Below are 18,204 nucleotides of genomic sequence, written 5' to 3'. Positions count from 1 at the left end.
ATGTCTCCGACCGCGGAACACTTGCTCATCAAGTCTTGATGACACTGGTTGCCGTCGTATCTTTGCCATGCGAATCCAAATACAAGGTCACCTAATCAATCCTTGAAAAGCGCTGTTACAACTACTGCGTTATTTATCACTCATTGTATGTACTTGGTCGGAATGTTTATCTGGATGTTAATCTTCACAATATCTTAACAAAGTTTGAATCTGGGGCATTTGCGTGCAAAATCCCTGGTAAAGATCAGAAACACGATGCAACCACTTAGTCTCTATTTATGACTCAGTATTAATGAAACATGGTCAGAATGTTGATCTTGACAATATCAGTGCAAAGTATGAATCTGGGTCAAGTAGGGTCAAACATAGGAAAATAGTTTTCATCAATTGAACGCTTAAGGGTCACCGCCGTGGCCATCTTGTTTTCATTATTTTATAATTATTTTAGACTATTTAGAATATTTGTTTTGTTAGTATAACCATTGAATTACAATTGTAAAACAAACAAACAAAAAAGAAAATGTGTTAAGAAATTAAGAAATTTAAATATACGCTTCTGCTATATATTATGCTCTTGTTTGGTTATATTGAATTTAACGTGTGTTTTATTGAACCCAACTCGTATTATGGTTTTGTTTAAGAATCTTTTCGTTTCACCGAAACTATCAATAACCAGTATATTTTCAAATAAAGTTTTAGTTAGCCTTCATATACTTGAGTGTAATTATTTATTTACAGATTTATTCGAATGGTGTCAGAGCTCAATGCCAGTTATTGTACGAAGCTTTCTAGAAACATTTACACACAATTCACACACTTGCAATACTTTTAATTGTAAACCATTTATTTTAAGTTCAATTATGGAAACAAAAGATGGATTTGCATACAATAAGAAAAGGAAAACGACTATAAATCCAGGTCTGGAAGGATTTTAATTATATCGTTTTGCGTGCGTTGTCATAAATTAAAAAATGTTGCAAAAGTATACTCAGTTCCTGAGTGTATGTTTTAGGCACCCGTTAACGTTTATTTTTTTGAATTATTTAATATAATGATTTTAATTGTAAATCTCAAACATAAATAAAATAATGCAAAAGTCATTGTTATAGGGTACACGATTGCAGTGTCTTTGCAGTTCCTTAAATTTAAAAATGGTACCCAATTAGATTTACCTCTTAAATTTCCGCTACAAATATTATCGTCGGAAATCTTGGTCAAAATTGAGCTCATACACATACACAGATAAGTTCTGACCAATTTGCGCATGTTTGAAAAATAGAATTGTTTAAATATCAAATGCTAGTATCCGGTACAAAACATCAATCACGGGCATTTTAATTTTGGTTCATATACGTTTTCAATTTCATGTCTTGTCTTGAAACAATAAAGTTTGTTTCACAAAAAAGATAAACCCTTTTTGAATGACAACCATCAACTGCTTTGGACATCCCCAGGTTGATTTTTATATCATACTTGCAAACTTATATCGCTAATACGACATTGAAATTTTAACGACATAATGTTGAATTAAGAATTTTAAGATTGTTTACGACATTTCAGTACCGATTTTAATAATGAGCTTGCGCTAAGGGGATTCATGCACATTTTATCTAAAGCGAATTAATGCGGCTATTCCCCCCCCCCTTACACTTGAAAAGTATCCACATGACATCGTTTTATAATAATAAAGTACTCTACAGAGTTAAAACTTTAGTGCATGTTATAAATTCTTATTTTAAAAGTATATTATCGTATTCTACATCGATATGCCCTCTAAGCGGTTTTTTGTCCTCAATTTGCATCGACATTAGCGTAGTTTCGATAACAATTACGTCATATTGGATATTTGTCTCCAATGAAATTATTTAGCGTTTTTCGCTTCTTTCTTCGTAAAAAGGCCACACTATCGGTTTGCTCTGGTAAGATAACATCATTACTGAGAACTCTGAAATGTTCGTCTAGATAAATTATAGTTCTTGTGCATTATTTTTAAAAGGGGGGCTTGTGAAAATAACATCGTGCAATATCGAAAATATATTATGTATGTATTTTGTAGTTTAGCATTTAATAAAATACACAATAGATATATGCCTGTTATCAAATCAGCAATCTTAAGATTAAAACCTACTATTTTTAAAACTATAAACCCTATACACTACTGAAACAGAAATTGAAACAGAAATAGCAAAGGAACTGAAATGTGTCTTCGTCAATACCTTGGTCACAATGGTTATGCACAATGTGTTGCACATGGAGCAAAAGTGGAAACATAGAAACATAAATCATCGATAACCGTAAATGTGCAGCCTTTCTGATGTTGTTTTAATTGTGCTTTGAATGTGTTAGCGTCATCTATCATTATTAAAGAATTATCTTGTTTAATTTTCTTCTTCCTTCTTATGTAAGTTAACGCGTAGCGTATTAAATTATATCTCATACATTAGCTGTTTCATACAAGATCATTCGACTAGCATTCTAGTTAAAAAATCAGGTTTTTACAAACCGAAGGCAAACTTGGCGTTGATTTTTTTAATGTAAATTTATAGCTAAAACAGTCATATACTGCTATTGAAAAAATACAAGGAATTCAACAGGTTTTTAAAACATTAACCAGTTAACCTTCTGTTGTAATCGCTTAATTGTGCGTTGAATTGGACGACTAACAAAACGTTTAGTTTCAAACATACATAATCTTCCTTTAAAACGAAGGTAATTTCAGATGGTTTATGAAAGTTGCAAACGCGTTCATATCATAATCGTGAAATAAATTGTATTAATAACACATTAAATAATATAGGTTTGGAAATGCATGTTAGACTTTGTATGTAATTATCATGTGTAAATGCATATTGATTAGAAATATAAAAAAGTAATATCTTTTGGTGGGCCGCTTAAATTCGTTAAAAAACACATCTTGTTCGTACTTCTCCACTTTAACAACATCACAAACAATTAAAACTTCATGACTTCAACGACTAGTAGTTGTATTTGAAATTCGTAACAATTAAGTAACGAGTTGTAAGAATCAAGCAAATAATCACTGTTTTATGAAATAATTTTACATTATCATTTTACACAAATTTGCAATGATTAGCATTATGATGTTGGGAAGGTCATTTGTTACTGACCTGTTTTATATCTTCATCAAATATAGATAATTTTATCTCCAATAAAGATACTGCTTACACCTCAGCTATTTACACGGGAGTATATGATAACGCATAATATTCATAAATGTCCGAACCTTAACCGGCGGGTTACCTGCTATATCTTTGTCGAAAATATACCCGCTGAATCTACTGGACTAAGTGTTGATATCGTGGATGATCATTTATTTTTAAATTTGATCTTTTTCAACTTAAAACGTAAATATACGAAATGATGTTTGATATCTAACTTAATAAAAGTTTTTAAATCGATAACATACATGTTTATAGCTACTTTCGATTACAAATTTGTTCAATAATCCTAAATGTTCATCGTGAATATGAATCAGAACAATATGTGCTATACCTAAATCATTTCGGTAATGGATGCATGTGCACTAAATGCACACAACGCAGTTAATTCAACATGATGCGTTATTAACTTTGGTTAATTCAAAACCTATGCAATGGCAACCGGTGGTGTTGACGATTCCAGTCACGATCTTTCAAGTGACGTGGTTGGAGGTCATGTTTTAATGAGACAATGCAATCCCTGCATAAGGGATAACAAACACAACGATGCATCGTTGTTCTGTACCATCTGCAAAGAATTTCTTTGCAGCACTTGCAGGAATTTACACCTTAAGTACATGCTTGATATTCATGACATTATTAGCGTCCAAGAAGCGCGTTCGAGGCCATCTGAAGTTGATATGAAAGGCATGGACATTTGCCAAGTGCATTTTGAAATGATTAAATTTATATGTGAGGATCATTCTTTGTTATGTTGTAGCGAATGCCTGTTCATTCACAGAAATTGCAAGCAAGTTTACAAAGTGAAAGAGCAATGTAGACTTCACTTACATGAATACGGTAGAGTACAGGCTTTGTTAGAAAAATCAAGTGCACGTGTACATGCTGTTACTGAAGACTGTGAAAGAGAGATTGAGAAAATAAATCAAAATGAATCGGACTTAGCCAATGGAATAAACACACGAATTGACAGTATGATAAATATGTTAAACAGAAAACGATCAACAGTTCTGTAGGAGGCCAATGATAAATGCGACATACAGACTCAAATGCTTCGTGAAAGGCAGTCGACTTGCGACAGTATTGCACGGACAATAAATGAAATTCTTCCGCTTTATTCGTTAGTTGTAAAGGCTGGTACGCCTGAGCAAGCATTCATTCTTACGAGAATGTTTCAAGAGAAAATAGCACTAATTCAGCTTGAAATTACTAAACAAGACGAAACGCCGTTTTCACTTAAGATTAATGCTGAATATGCCCCTGAAATATCAGCGCTGTTGAAGAAAGATTGCAGTATTGTCTCACTGAAAATTGATGATAATTCATTGATGAAAGGTATTAACTTTCTAGCCAAGAAGGTATTACCATTTAGACAATAACAAACGGCAGAGCTGGGTCGGACGTCGTTTACCGGCCCGAAACCGACATAACGGCGCGAGGGCCATTATGCTGCTAGGACCGATTATAGACGTCCGGCCAATCTCTAATAATTTATAGTGGTCCGCTAGGTACGACTAACGGCCCACTCGCGATAACATTTTGTTACTATTTCTAGTAATGATATGTTATATATAGAGCTCTAACATATCGTTACCATGAATAGTACCACAAAATAACGTCGCGAGCGGGCCGTTATTCGTATCTAGCGAGCCAATATATCGACCCGCTTAGCCGGACCGATTTTTCATAATTGAGAAGAATCGGATCACGTGGCTTCAGCTTAACAAAATGGCGTACACCTTTAGTCTTAGCCAACTGTGATCAATACAATTAAGCCACAACTCAACTAAAGAATCGAACACAATTATAATGACAAGTAGCACACAATTTGGATACTACAAATATCGATTGATCCTGAAACCCTTCTTTACAATAGATTGATGCCTCTATTTGATCTTTAACAGGATTCATGTTATAACACATTTTATAGTAAAGTACACACTTACCTCGATGGCAACTTTAATCCGATGCTTATTATATAGAGGATATTTGTTGGATTCGATGGAATACCGATTTTATTTCATGAGTGATCATATAAAATATATATTTTTTATGATCACGAGTGAATTAAAATCAATATTCTGTTGAATCCAACAAATTTTCTTTTTATGTTATGTTTTTTTCACCGTTTATTTACATTGTAAAAGAGTTTAACTGGATAATTTCGATGGATTTATTACGTAATTTCGTCGAAAAAATGACGTCATTTCAAAGTGAAACAGTGGAAAATATCGATATTTTTCACTGTTATTTTTCACTGTTTAAAACAGTGAATTATCAGTTTTATTTCACTGATATTTCTCTATAAACCACCGGAAAGCATAAAATAAAGTAACAAATATGTGTAATTCCGTTCTCGGTTTTTTCATCCGTTTATCTTTATTTATTGTATCGAATGCTTACCATTGTCACCAAAAACACGATTTACGAAATTGAATGTATTGTCGAAGCGATTACAATAATTTTATTCCTATCGAAGATTCCAAAATTGCATGACAAACACACACACCAAAATACGTTTTGGATTCGTTTTAATACTTAATAAATATTTAACTGTTTACAAAAAATCACGCCTAGCTAGTTTCGTCACAGAAATTACGTCACATGAGATACGTCATAAATTGCGTAATCAATTGAATGAAAATAAAAGTACGGAAAGCTGGTTCTACAATAAATTTTAGTGAAGGACCATAGTATGATATGTAATATAAACGAAAACACACGGCAGAGCTGGACCGGACGTCTATAATCGACCCTAGCCGCAAAATGGACCTCGGGCCGTTATGTCGGCAGCAGGCCGATTATAGACGTCCGGCCCAGCTCTGTCGTGTGTTTTTGTCTCATTATGGTAGGTTCGTTTTGAGTCGTGGGTATGGAGATCGTAAAAAAATCCATGATAGAACGTTTGCATATGATGCAGTTTGTTACGAAAAATGTTTTGACACACTCACAATTGTTTTGCTATAAAAAAGCGACGAAACATGTCAATATATTGTAATTCATAAAATATTTCCTTTTTTATGTTTTGTTCATATAGTGTTCCTTAGTAACACAAAATCGTTTTTCTACAAGTACTTTTCATTAAACATCGTCTGTTTACATTTTTCACAAGAAATTAACCTCCCCTGCAATGGCAGTTTTAAGGCTATTTATAATTGAAATTGGAAAAGCCAATTAGAATGCACAGCTTAACAAGAAACTATTTTTAAGATGGCGATTTGACAGCATCAACACGATCGATTATTTATAATTATTTTAGACGAATAAAATTTGAAAAAAGCAACAAATATAAAGACAAAAAGTTAATAATTATGTTTATAATGATTCATAGTCATATATTTATAAAACATTTGTAATGCAACAACTTTATGAAAATTACCCACGACTCAACAAGCATTTAGCATATTGAATATCTAGTGCGACATATTGATAGATGTCTTTATCAGCAAGATTTATGTATCACAGAGCATGTTACGAATGTAAATACTATATGATGATATGTCTCTAAAGCTGTTTACTAAAGACGAGATGTAGTCCTTATTCGTTTCATTTTTATCTTGCTTCCGAAATTTACGGTTCCGAAAGTCTAGTGTGTATATAGCAATTGAGTAGCAAAATACTAAATAACTTGACATGTACATGTATTATCTTGTAATGCTTTTTTATTGGAATTGTCATGTTATGCGGTAATTTTGGTGTACACTTAAATATTGTTTGAATAACTGTGGACCACGTGTGAGGTTTCAAGCTCCTGAAAACCGGTTTAAACACCCAGTGCTTTGCATTTACCTTTCAAAAGCGATGAACACTGTATTGTTCACGTTTTTGCGTCTTTTATGACCATATGTTTCTTGTATTGTACATTTGTTTTGTATCTCACTGTTTGGCAATGTGTTTCTTGCCAAAACAGGAGCGCATTGTGTATAAGGGTTTTCTGTCTAATTGCTGCACCTAGACTTTCACTTCATGTTTGTATGAGCTTCAGTAAAATATAATGTAATAAGAAACAAAGCTAAACGCATGTACATGTATGTTATACTGTTAATATTTTTTAATTAAATGTTAAGTTTAAAATTTGAACACAATAAGTTCTTTATGCTGGTTTGCGGTTATTTATTTCTGCTTAAATCTTATTTTTTATCAGGACACACTGTCGAGGATGATAGTACAGGTCCTACTGAATAATTTTCCTGCGGCAGGACTTTGACCAAGACCAAAAGGTAACTTATTTATGGCAAATATACAATCATCCTTTCGTTTAAATGACCAATGCAACTGTATCAAAATGTTTATGCTTTAAATTTCACAGTATTATTTACAATCTGAATGGTGGGTGTATATTAAAGTCGCTATGCTTGTCTTCCCAAAGCATATTTGAAAGAGAAAACAGTTAAAAATTGTGTTAACTTTCGACAAATTTTCAAAACGATTATTTCAAGCAACAACCCTCATTTATTTCATATAACTGAGGATTGCACTCAAAGTTTGTGTTTTTCAAGACAGTTATTGTTATTATGTACTTTATAATATCATATTTATTTCATCAAACAAAACCAGAAGAATTGGTGATGTTTAACAGGAAAGACTCTGTAAATGAATTGCTTGATTCGTCTATTGACACACGCGACAGCTTAAGCACAATTAATCCCAGAAGGTATATGCTGTATTTATTATCCGAGTATCCGCTACAATGTATATAAAGTCACATTTTTAATAAGTACCATATAACATGTTGTTGATACAGATGAACACTTCTTTTTTGATAGTATTGCACCTTGTCTAGTTGTAAATTTAAAATGTGTGTTTTAGAAATGCCTTATCTGGATCTTGAGACAACTTTAAAAGTGCTGATAAGTGCTGATGATAGATTTAGAAAATTTAATGTGTGCATATAGGGCAATGGGGAATACGCACACCTTTTTCAATTTTTTCATCACATGTGCTAGCGTTTGATATAGGAGTGATTTAATACTAAAATCTCTATTCTGCTATGTGAACAAAAGAAGCTAGCCTAGTTTAATACAACGTATGGAGATATGTTCTTACTTTTACAACATTTATCCGGTATGGGACCTTTTTAATGAAAAATCACGTGTTGTTGTTGCTTTAGAACTGCATAAGACTGAACATCGTATCTCATTTTGTTTTGAGTATAAATGTTTGAAAATATTAAATGAAACGTCGATTAGTCATTGATTGATGTATGACGAATTATATACTGCAAGCATTATTAACTTTTTGAAATTGCTACACACAAACCTTTCTTCAGTCTATGTTGACACGTAATATATACCTATCATCAAATAAGCAAGTAAAATGTTCTATACACTTTTAAAAACTATAAATCTTCTCGGTGTTTTGATTTTCTGTAATAATGACGTTTTTACTCTCCGCGTACAATCTACATAAAAACAATTACAAGTGCAGTCAATCCGTCCTAGACGTGTGTGGTATATTTATTTCGTTCGCAACAAACGTTTTCAAACATAAACCATACCGAGAAAACAAAATAGCTTTTACTAGAACCAGAATAATTTTACTTAAATAGGATTTAGTAATAATAGCTTCTATCAATAAGTGCTTAATTTATGTTTATAAACTTTCAATAGACATATACACACAACAACATACATCATTCATTTGATTGTTATTTTGTTTTCATACGATTATATGTTATGTTAACAATACACAAAAAGCAAAAGTTACGTTGTTAAACCTTTAATAAATTGCCCAATATAGTTATGCCCCCACTTTAAGCGGGGAGGGGACATATAGACTTGACTTGTGTGTCTCACGTAAATCAAAAAGTATTGGTGCTAAAGGGATGCAACTTTTCAAAAATATTTACACGTGAACTTCATATTGTGGTTCGATAGGTTTCCTAATAACCGGAATGTGTTGTGCCCTCTTTTTGTAAGCAAAAATCCAAAGCATTGTTTAAAACTACCATATTAACTTAAGCATTTCCATATTTTGGTTCGAAGGCTTTCTACATATCCAGATTTATTATCCCTTGTTATATAATAAAATATATGTGTTCGCGGTTATTTACGTATATAGTTTTGTATTATTTGGGTTAGTATACGATGTGATGTAAAATTTATGTTACTTTCAGATACAAATCAAAAAAACAGTTTTGAAGGCGGTGGATACAGATGTAGACAACCATTTAGAAAACAAGAAACCCCAAATATTAGCAGATTCTGGTATGGTCGCATACTACTTGTTATACTCATGTTAGTATACATATATATGGCTTTGTATCAATAAAGAAAACAATATCACAGTTGTGTTTTTTCATGGATTTATTGTTTTAGTATATTTCAGATTAAAGTTGTTAATTTAAAGGCAAATCTGTTGCATGTCTTATCCGTTTCATGTATTGCGAGGGCTGGTCTAGTGAAAGATGAAAGATGCGATTTGAGTTTTTTGTTTGTATGTATTTAAATCCTGAAGCGTCTGTATAAAAATACTTAACGATGTAAGCAACATATTAATTATAAAGTTCATATACATTTCAATTATAATTAACATTAACAGTGTATATATTACCTGTTCCGTAGTGATTTAAGCAGTGGGGAAGTGCGACATCGCGCTAAAAATTCATGACGGCGCTATAAAATAACATTTGTTTAAACAACATATCAATTAAAATTCAAAACAAAATAGAGACTATTTTAATATGACAGTAAATATTGAAGAAGCAGTTGACATGACGTTTGCTTATGGGAAAACAGATGAAGCAGTTCTAATGGCCAAGAAGACAGAAGATGAAGCGGTGATAGGCAAATATCTCCTCGTGAAGAGCAGACCTCTTCTGTACGACAGTAACAAACCATCGACTGAACTTGGAGAATCAAATTCAATACTTAAAGATGCAATATTTGAAGCAATCGAAATGTTTGAGGCTTGTAACGATTTTGATGGACTAGCAGCCGCTTGGATGTTGAACTGGGAGTGGTCAGAAAACACACAGTGTATTGAAAAGGCCATACAGTATTTTCGACAGTCAAAACCCTTTGAGAACACTTCTGGCATAGCTGAATGCGCCCATTTACTTGTCCAAACACAAAACATAAGTCTTGAACAGTTAGAAATATGCATAAGGAGTATCCACGATGTGTTTATCATCTGCCATGACCTGCTATTCCCGAACACATCTGACAATTTTGACAGACTCGTGAAGTTTGAAAGATTTTATGGCTTTAAACCGTATACTAGTAACTCATACGTCATCCATCCAAAGGAAAGATCACATTGTCTCCACATACTTCAAGATCTCATTTCTTGCAAAATTGAAACAAAAATGCAACTGCTTGAAGTTTCTAAAAACGAAGTTCGTGTTAGTTTAGTTGTTGTTCTTCTAAAAAGAATTTACCAATGGCGTCGAATAATCTTTTCGCGCATTCAGATCCTCAGGGAAATAATAATGGTTTGTGAACGGTTTAAGTTAGATATGCCTTGTACTCTTGGAATAAAATGCAGAAAAATGCATCGTCCGCAAACGAAAGACGATTTTATCATGTTAATTAAACTAGACGTTTTGGGCATCGAATGTGAAGGCCATGTTCAAACTGGAGCATCAAGCTTGATTGAAAAGAAATGCCCAGATGCAGTGACATCAGTTTTGGAAGTGTGTGTAACAAATAAGGTGGAAATGTTTTACGAAAGTTACAAAGGCTGCTTCTGTCTCTGGCATGATCTTATGCCAGTCGATGGCCATCCTAATTTTATTGGGAATGACCTTAAAATGCTGACGGAATACATTTCAGGAAACACGGTAAGAAAGCAACTGAAAGAGTTCTTAGAAGGTCAATGGAAACAAGCAGTTCGTTGTAGCACTGGTTTTCTGCTCCAAAGCCAGGCTGTCCGAGGATCGGAAGTTTTCATGCGTATTGAGTTTGGCTACTATCTGTTCCAATTTACAACTGGCACACATAAGTTCGAACAATCACCTTCTGCAAAAATGAGACAGTTTGAAGGTCAGATTGATTGTGAAATAATGAAGAAAGGAAATCGCCTCAACCACAATTATTATACATTTATGGTTTCGCCGCACAACAACACTATGATTGTCGAGTGTACCGCCCGAAGGTTTATCGATGCTTTTGATGAACTTTTGAAGGGAGATGTATGGGAGGCTGTCGAAAAATTCACTGTATTTATTATTCTTTCTAGCAAAAAAGATGTTGAAGTTCTTGAACCATGGGTGTTTATAATGTGGTTAGAGTTCTATTCTACATTGGCTTCGCTGATAATAGCTAAACTGAAGGGTCCAAATTGTGAAGATTTCCTGTTTATTCTTCCAAACAGCTATTTAAACCTCTTGCTTTTTGTTGAAACAACTTTGCCAACTAAGGTTGACATTCTTGAAAACATTAAGAGCTTTCAAGTTAAACATGACAAGCTTAACAACAGACTTTGGAGAATGCAGGATCGTTTGAAAAGTATGGCATTTGCTGTAGCAGGATTTAGCAGTTGTTTATGTTTAATAACAACAATGGTGAAGAGAAGTAAAGCAGATCCAACGATGTTTGGAGGCATTGAAAGACTGCTTATTTTGTCCATGACTCTTGTTTGCAACGTAGGTAAAACGGTGGCAATAGTTAATGAGTGGTCGTTGATGAATATGATGACGAAAATACAAATGGATCCAACGGCACCAGATCGTCTCCGAAAAACAATTAAGTGTTTGCAAAATGCATTAGGTATATCAGATGTTTCTGAAGTTTTGCAGGATTTATTGAAGTGTCGAAAACGATCTGATGAATTGCTGTCATGCTCATGGCAAACGGACAGCAAACATGTCATCCTTTTAAAACTAAGTCTTAAAACATCCGCAGATATGAGTGGCATGTTCAATGACCAGTTTTTAATGTGAAAACATTAAATACTGTTCAACAGAACAAAGGAGGATGTGCTCATCCGAATGATGAAGAGGACATCCAAGTAGTCGTTGAAGAATCAAAGATGGCGCCACTGTAAGGAACAAAATACAAAAGGAAGCGTTAACAGAAGCTGTCCTGCTTGGTTTGATATAAAACGCCAACCTGGTGTAAACTCTTGACTGTATATATATATGCGTGTGTATGAAGGCTGTATTAACTTCCTTAATATTATTATTTCTATACTATGCAGAATGACAGTTTTGTTATGTGTCAATGTGGTTTTTCCTTTTGATGTAGACTGAATGCTGTCAGAGAACAGATAACAGATAATCAATAGTTATAATTATTTTCAGTATGAGATAGTGAAATTCTTGTTCGCTTGTTTACAATGAAATAAATGAAGTTTGTTACTGAACTAGATTACTTTTTGACTTTGATAGTTTTTGTATTTAAATTAAATTGTTTAGTTAAATTATGAGCTTAGTTTCGTTAAAAACACAATCGTGTTTCATTTGTTTTGTGACGATTCTTTATTATGTGTATGTAACATGTAAATAATTCGATCAACATTTGGTGTCATTGTTCTGCAACAATTTGCATCTTAACACGTGTATGTAGAATGGTTTCTTCTTTATATAGTGTTTTTTTCCACTATGTAGGTTGTGATCCAGGTTGATGCCCGTTTTGAATGTCTATGTTTGTTTTACTTTCTCTCGTTTCTTGGTCATCACACACGTTAATATAACAGCTACATTTCGAATGCGTCATCACATTAAATGTCGTAATACCTCATTTTAACTTGGCACTATGCATACATGTATCATTAATCTATTATAATATCGTTACGGAGAATACCGTAATTACTCTAAGTTTTCGGACACTTAAACATATTATTTTTTTCGTGTCCAAAATTTAAGATACGGAAACATATTCAAAACTTACACATATCCGAAAATTTAGAGACAAAAATTAAATGTCCGAAACTTATAGGTATATTGAAATAAAAACAATAAATTAATGCACAATAGGGGTTTCTACTTTGAAAAATAATACAGCTTCACAGCTTTGCTAACTCTTGCCTGAAATTATACAGAACAAAAAAGTAAAAAACAAAACAAAAAAATACTGCCTCCTTAATAGGAAAATATCATTTAAAATGCTGTTGGGTGAAGCGATTGTTTTATACAGGTATACATGGTTATTTAACCAATTAAGCAAATGTTATGTCCCATTGCCCTCACGCATGCGGCTCCAATGTTTTATGACCTTAATCCGTTTGTACAAATCCATGATCGAAGTGTCAAAAGAAAAGAGAATACAGTGCCGAACTCTGGTAAAGTAGCGCTGTAAAATGTACTGTCCGAAAGTTTAGCGTCATTAATAATGGATGAAAACGCGCATGTCCGAAAATTAAGAGTCATGAAAATAATTAATTGGGCCAAAAAAGGAGGTGTCAAAAAACTTAGTGTTCGAAAAATTAGAGTAATTACGGTATATTTGACTGCATTTATAAAGCGATTCAAATCGAGCGTAGATCTACCTCACTAAGTATACTGTCAAAAATCCTCTAAAAATGTGTGAAATATAGGAAACCATTTGTGTGTATTATTAACGCTAATGGTTTTTACGAGTGTGAGGTCAATGCTGTCAATCTATCAAATGACTATGTGACTTATGAATTTGAAATAATTCTCTTTAGCACATTGAATTGCCCATACTTTGTGACTCTTTAACCTGTAATGTTGATTATATTTTGTAAATTTTCTTAAAGTATGGTCACGGAAAAAAACTGATTGCAGACACTGTCCACGAACGATGTTTTTTATTATAAAAGTCATTTCTTTGATTTAGTATTTATATATAAACTTTTAAATTTGACATGTTTGAGTTCCGAAGCTAACCGGAGTAAGAGCGTCTGTGAAATAATACAACTAATCGTTACGATAAATCAATTGATGTTGCATTCCATGAAAACGGAGTCATTTACAGTCAAAACTGACCAAACGGTCACTTGAGAATAACGGTCAATTGCAGACAACGGTCAGTCTGGATTCCCCCCGACGAAAATAACTCTGTATTATACTTGAGAATAACGGTCAATTGTCCATAACGGCCAGTATATTTCACTCCGAAAGTCATGTTTGAGTCGCGAAAATTAAGAACACAAACGAAACAAGTGCACGTAACAATAAGAATGTGTATTATTAGCAATTATCAGCTGCATTCACAACGACAAAGCATGAGCGCGTGACACAAACAATAGATTTTTATCGCTGATAAGGTTTTAAAAACAACACTAAGCTGGCGATCGTTTTTATAGGAAGGCGATGAAATGATAAATATACGTCTATTCAGGAAAAATATACATTAAATTGCAACTTTTGTAAACAAAACTTAATATTTATTACAAGATTTTGGCGTCTTTTTTTAGTAGAATAATACAGTTTTACCGTACTTTCGGTTTGAAGCGAACTCGCATTTATAATTGTTCGGTCGTGACATAAACGACACATGACAATCTTTATTTAAAAATACATCCCAAGTAATGTTATACACCGAAAGTCGGACATTTCGGAGGTCTTAACACAGAAATCCGCCACTTTCTCGTTGTTATCTGCAAAGTAGTAAATTTCATATCGGGTCATGTAATCATTTAAGCGATGCTTCAGTTCAATGTTTTCAACTCTAAGCTGCTGAAGTTAGTCCTGCATAAGCAGTCATAAGCTCGGAGTTGATGTCTGTTAGACATGAAGTTGCTGTGTCAGTTGGTGTAGTGTACTCTACATTCTCGGAGCATAAGTTCTCACGCCGATATTCAAACGATGAAGCTGACAGAAGTCGTATTCTTTGGCGAGCATACCTGTCCAGGTAAGTCTGCTTTCTTTTCACACCAAAGTTTAATGTTGGCGCCCAGTCTGGAGTTAGTTGGTCATACAGATCAGACTTCTGTCCTGAAAAAAGATGACTCTACTCAGAAAAATGGGAGATGTGAAATAATAAAGTAACAATATAAATGACAAACTGGACACAAGTCATTATTGAAAAGTCGTCTCTTTACTACACTGTTAGGGTTCGGCAACTTCCTGTGACTAATGATCGATCACAACAAATTGGGCTCTACGCGGATATTGAATTACAGTTTCAAAATTCGTTATTATAGATGCCTGAATGCTTACCTGTTATAAAATGTGAAGAGCACACACGTATGCTGATTTCGTTCTTGTTCTCGAACCTCTAGCCGATATTTGCGAACAATGTTCGTCTACGAGGCCTAAAACGTTCTTCGTCTTTACAATTAAAACATTATAAAATACATGTACATCACTTTACGATCATTTTTCGTATGCAATCTAAATTTAACTCTATTGTTAAAAAATAATTTTCCCGTGGCGAAACAACGGGTTTGCCATCCCAGATCGAAGCCTTCAAAATTTCGACCGGACGTTTGATGACGTCACGTGAAATACCTCAATTATCTTGTTTACAAAGTCAAAATATTTCATTTAATCAAGTTGTAAGGCATTATTCTGTATTAATGAATACAAATTATTTATTTTATTATGCTTAGTTATCGGCGATGAGCCTTTGTTTTACACTGTATGCAAAAACTGGGTGGGGTAACGACATAGCAATACTACCAACTGACAACCATCTTAAAAGTGTTGATCTGAAAATAGCTGTTATCAGTTTTACTGTACTTTGGAAAAATAATAAGCCTAGTTGCGCAGATTACAAAGTTTACATGCTCCAAAACATGGTGGTAACGACTCTTATTCTATCAGCACTACCAATCGAGTCATGCGTGACGCACAAATAGTAGTAGTAGTAGTAGTAGTAGTAGTAGTAGTAGTAGTAGTAGTAGTAGAAGTAGTAGTAGTAGTAGTAGTAGTAATAGTAGTAGTAGTAGTAGTAGTAATAGTAGTAGTAGTAGTAGTCCTAGTAGTAGTAGTAGTAGTAGTAGTAGTAGTAGTAGTAGTAGTAGTAGTAGTAGTAGTAGTAGTAGTAGTAATAGTAGTAGTAGTAGTAGTAGTAGTAGTAGTAGTAGTAATATTAATCATAGCAATAAGTATCAGTATAATAATTGTGGTGGTGGTGTTGGTGGTAGTGGTGGTGGTTGTGGTGATGGTGGTGGTGGTGATGGTGGTGGTGGTGGTGGTGGCTGTGGTGGTGTTGATCTTGATAAACAGTTATTTTACTTTATATTCATCATATTCCACTTAGTACTTATGGTACATAAGCAAAATATAGTGATATTATACCTTTGCCGATTTTGATACATATATTCGATAAGGTCGTATTATTTTTCAAAAATGACGTAGTCCGTAAAACTTGTGCAAAGCGAAACTGCGGATACATTTTCAAAAAATATGTAATTTCACAATATTGTCACACCTTGTGTGATTCATCATGTTGTTTGGAAATAAATGAAACAATAATACGTACGTATAACTATCAGTAACTTCAGGGTATTTATGTAATTAAACTTATTTAAAATGTCGCGCTGTGTTTATCAACAATGACATATTGATGATAAGTGTGGAAAAACGTTTGCAAATCGAAAGTTGGCAAAACTTAATATTATATTTTAATAAGTACTAATGATAGACTTAAACAGATACATGTTTTTCTCTGTCTTAAAAGAAAAGTTATAAAGTTAACACATAAACAAGAATATTGTAAGAGTATGTCCGTGCAATTAATTTACACGTACTAGTATATGAAAAAATATTAATATAATGCCATTAATGGAATAATTGTCTTCATCCAATGGAGCTCTACTTATAACTTGATGCTGCTGCTGCTGCTGATGATGTTGGTGTTGGTGGTGGTGATGATGATGATGATAATTATAATAATTATTATTAACATTATTCGAATAACTATTTGTTATACTCATTCTACCAATACTACTACATGTACTACTACTACTACTACTACTACTACTACTACTACTACTACTACTACTACTACTACTACTACTACTATTACAACTACTACTACTACTACTACTACTTCCACTACTACTACTCCTATTACTACTACTACTACTTCTACTTATACTACTAATACTACTACTGCTTCTACAACTACTAATACAACTACTACTTCTACTACTACTTCTACTACTGCTGATTCTGCTACTTCTTCTACTACTACTTCTTTTTCTACTACTACTACTACTACTACTACTTCTTCTACTGCTGCTTTTGCTACTATTAATACCACTTCTACTAGCATTACTATCCGTAGTATCGGTCCTCATACTGAATACATACTAATTTTGGAAGTTAACATATACAAAAACACGCACGTGTTATATGTCAATCTAAAGTTAAATGTGTATTATTTGACATTACAACGAAAACTGCGTTTAAATCGGCATCCTATTTATGCCCCCGGATCAAATGATCGGGGGTATATTGTTTTTGGCCTGTCTGTCATTGTTTGTGTGTGTGTGTCACTGTGTGTGTGTGTGTGTCCAAAACATTAACCAAAACTTTAACATTGGTCATAACTTTTGCAATATTGATGATAGCAACTTGATATTTGGCATGCATTTGGCATGCATTTGTATGCCATGGAGCTGCACGTTTTGAGTAGTGAAAGGTCAAGGTCTTCCTTTAAGGTCAAAGGTCAAAAGAAAATCACAGCGGCACAGTAGGAGGCATTGTGTTTCTGACTAACACATCTCTTGATAAGAAATACGTTAGACTAGCTTTCTGAAGTAATCTCTATCATGTACAACCGTTCTCATAATATCTGCCCTTCTGATTTGTTGCTAAGATGTATTACTATATAATATAATGCATATAAACACACCTTTGATAAAGCTACTATTAATCCAAAAACACAAGTACATAATTGTTGGTTACTTAATTTAAAAATCATAACATCACCCTGGAATGAACATGACCTACTTTCCATTGTTCACCTGAAATCATAAGAACCGTAATAGTCATGGATAACCAATAAATAAACAACAACTTCTAAAAATAGACAACAATCTACTACTACTACGACTACAACTACTGCTGCTGCTATTACTGCTACTACTTCTACTAGTACTGCTTCTACTACTACTGCTACTAGTACTACTACTGCTACTACTACTACTACTATTACTACTACTACTTCTT

The 18,204-nt window shown here is 33.5% G+C and overlaps 1 protein-coding gene across 2 annotated transcripts; it reads left to right on the top strand.

The window, feature by feature from the left end:
• The first annotated feature begins 3,226 nt into the window (after nucleotides 1-3,226).
• LOC127836364 (uncharacterized) lies at nucleotides 3,227-13,623 on the top strand. Of its 2 annotated transcripts, XM_052362959.1 has the most exons (4): nucleotides 3,227-4,514; nucleotides 7,324-7,399; nucleotides 9,295-9,385; nucleotides 9,869-13,623. In XM_052362959.1, exon 4 carries the CDS (start codon nucleotides 9,892-9,894, stop codon nucleotides 12,058-12,060), a length of 2,169 nt encoding a protein of 722 aa, XP_052218919.1. In that variant the 5' UTR covers nucleotides 3,227-4,514; nucleotides 7,324-7,399; nucleotides 9,295-9,385; nucleotides 9,869-9,891; the 3' UTR covers nucleotides 12,061-13,623. The 2 variants fall into 2 exon arrangements, with proteins under 2 accessions (XP_052218919.1, XP_052218920.1); XM_052362960.1 differs by lacking the exon at nucleotides 9,295-9,385.
• The last annotated feature ends 4,581 nt before the right edge of the window (nucleotides 13,624-18,204 follow it).

Source organism: Dreissena polymorpha, chromosome 6, assembly GCF_020536995.1.
Source record: "Dreissena polymorpha isolate Duluth1 chromosome 6, UMN_Dpol_1.0, whole genome shotgun sequence".
Lineage (NCBI taxonomy): Eukaryota > Metazoa > Mollusca > Bivalvia > Myida > Dreissenidae > Dreissena > Dreissena polymorpha.
The sequence above is the reverse complement of the archived record's forward strand: the minus strand, read 5'-3'. Positions and strand labels throughout refer to the sequence as shown.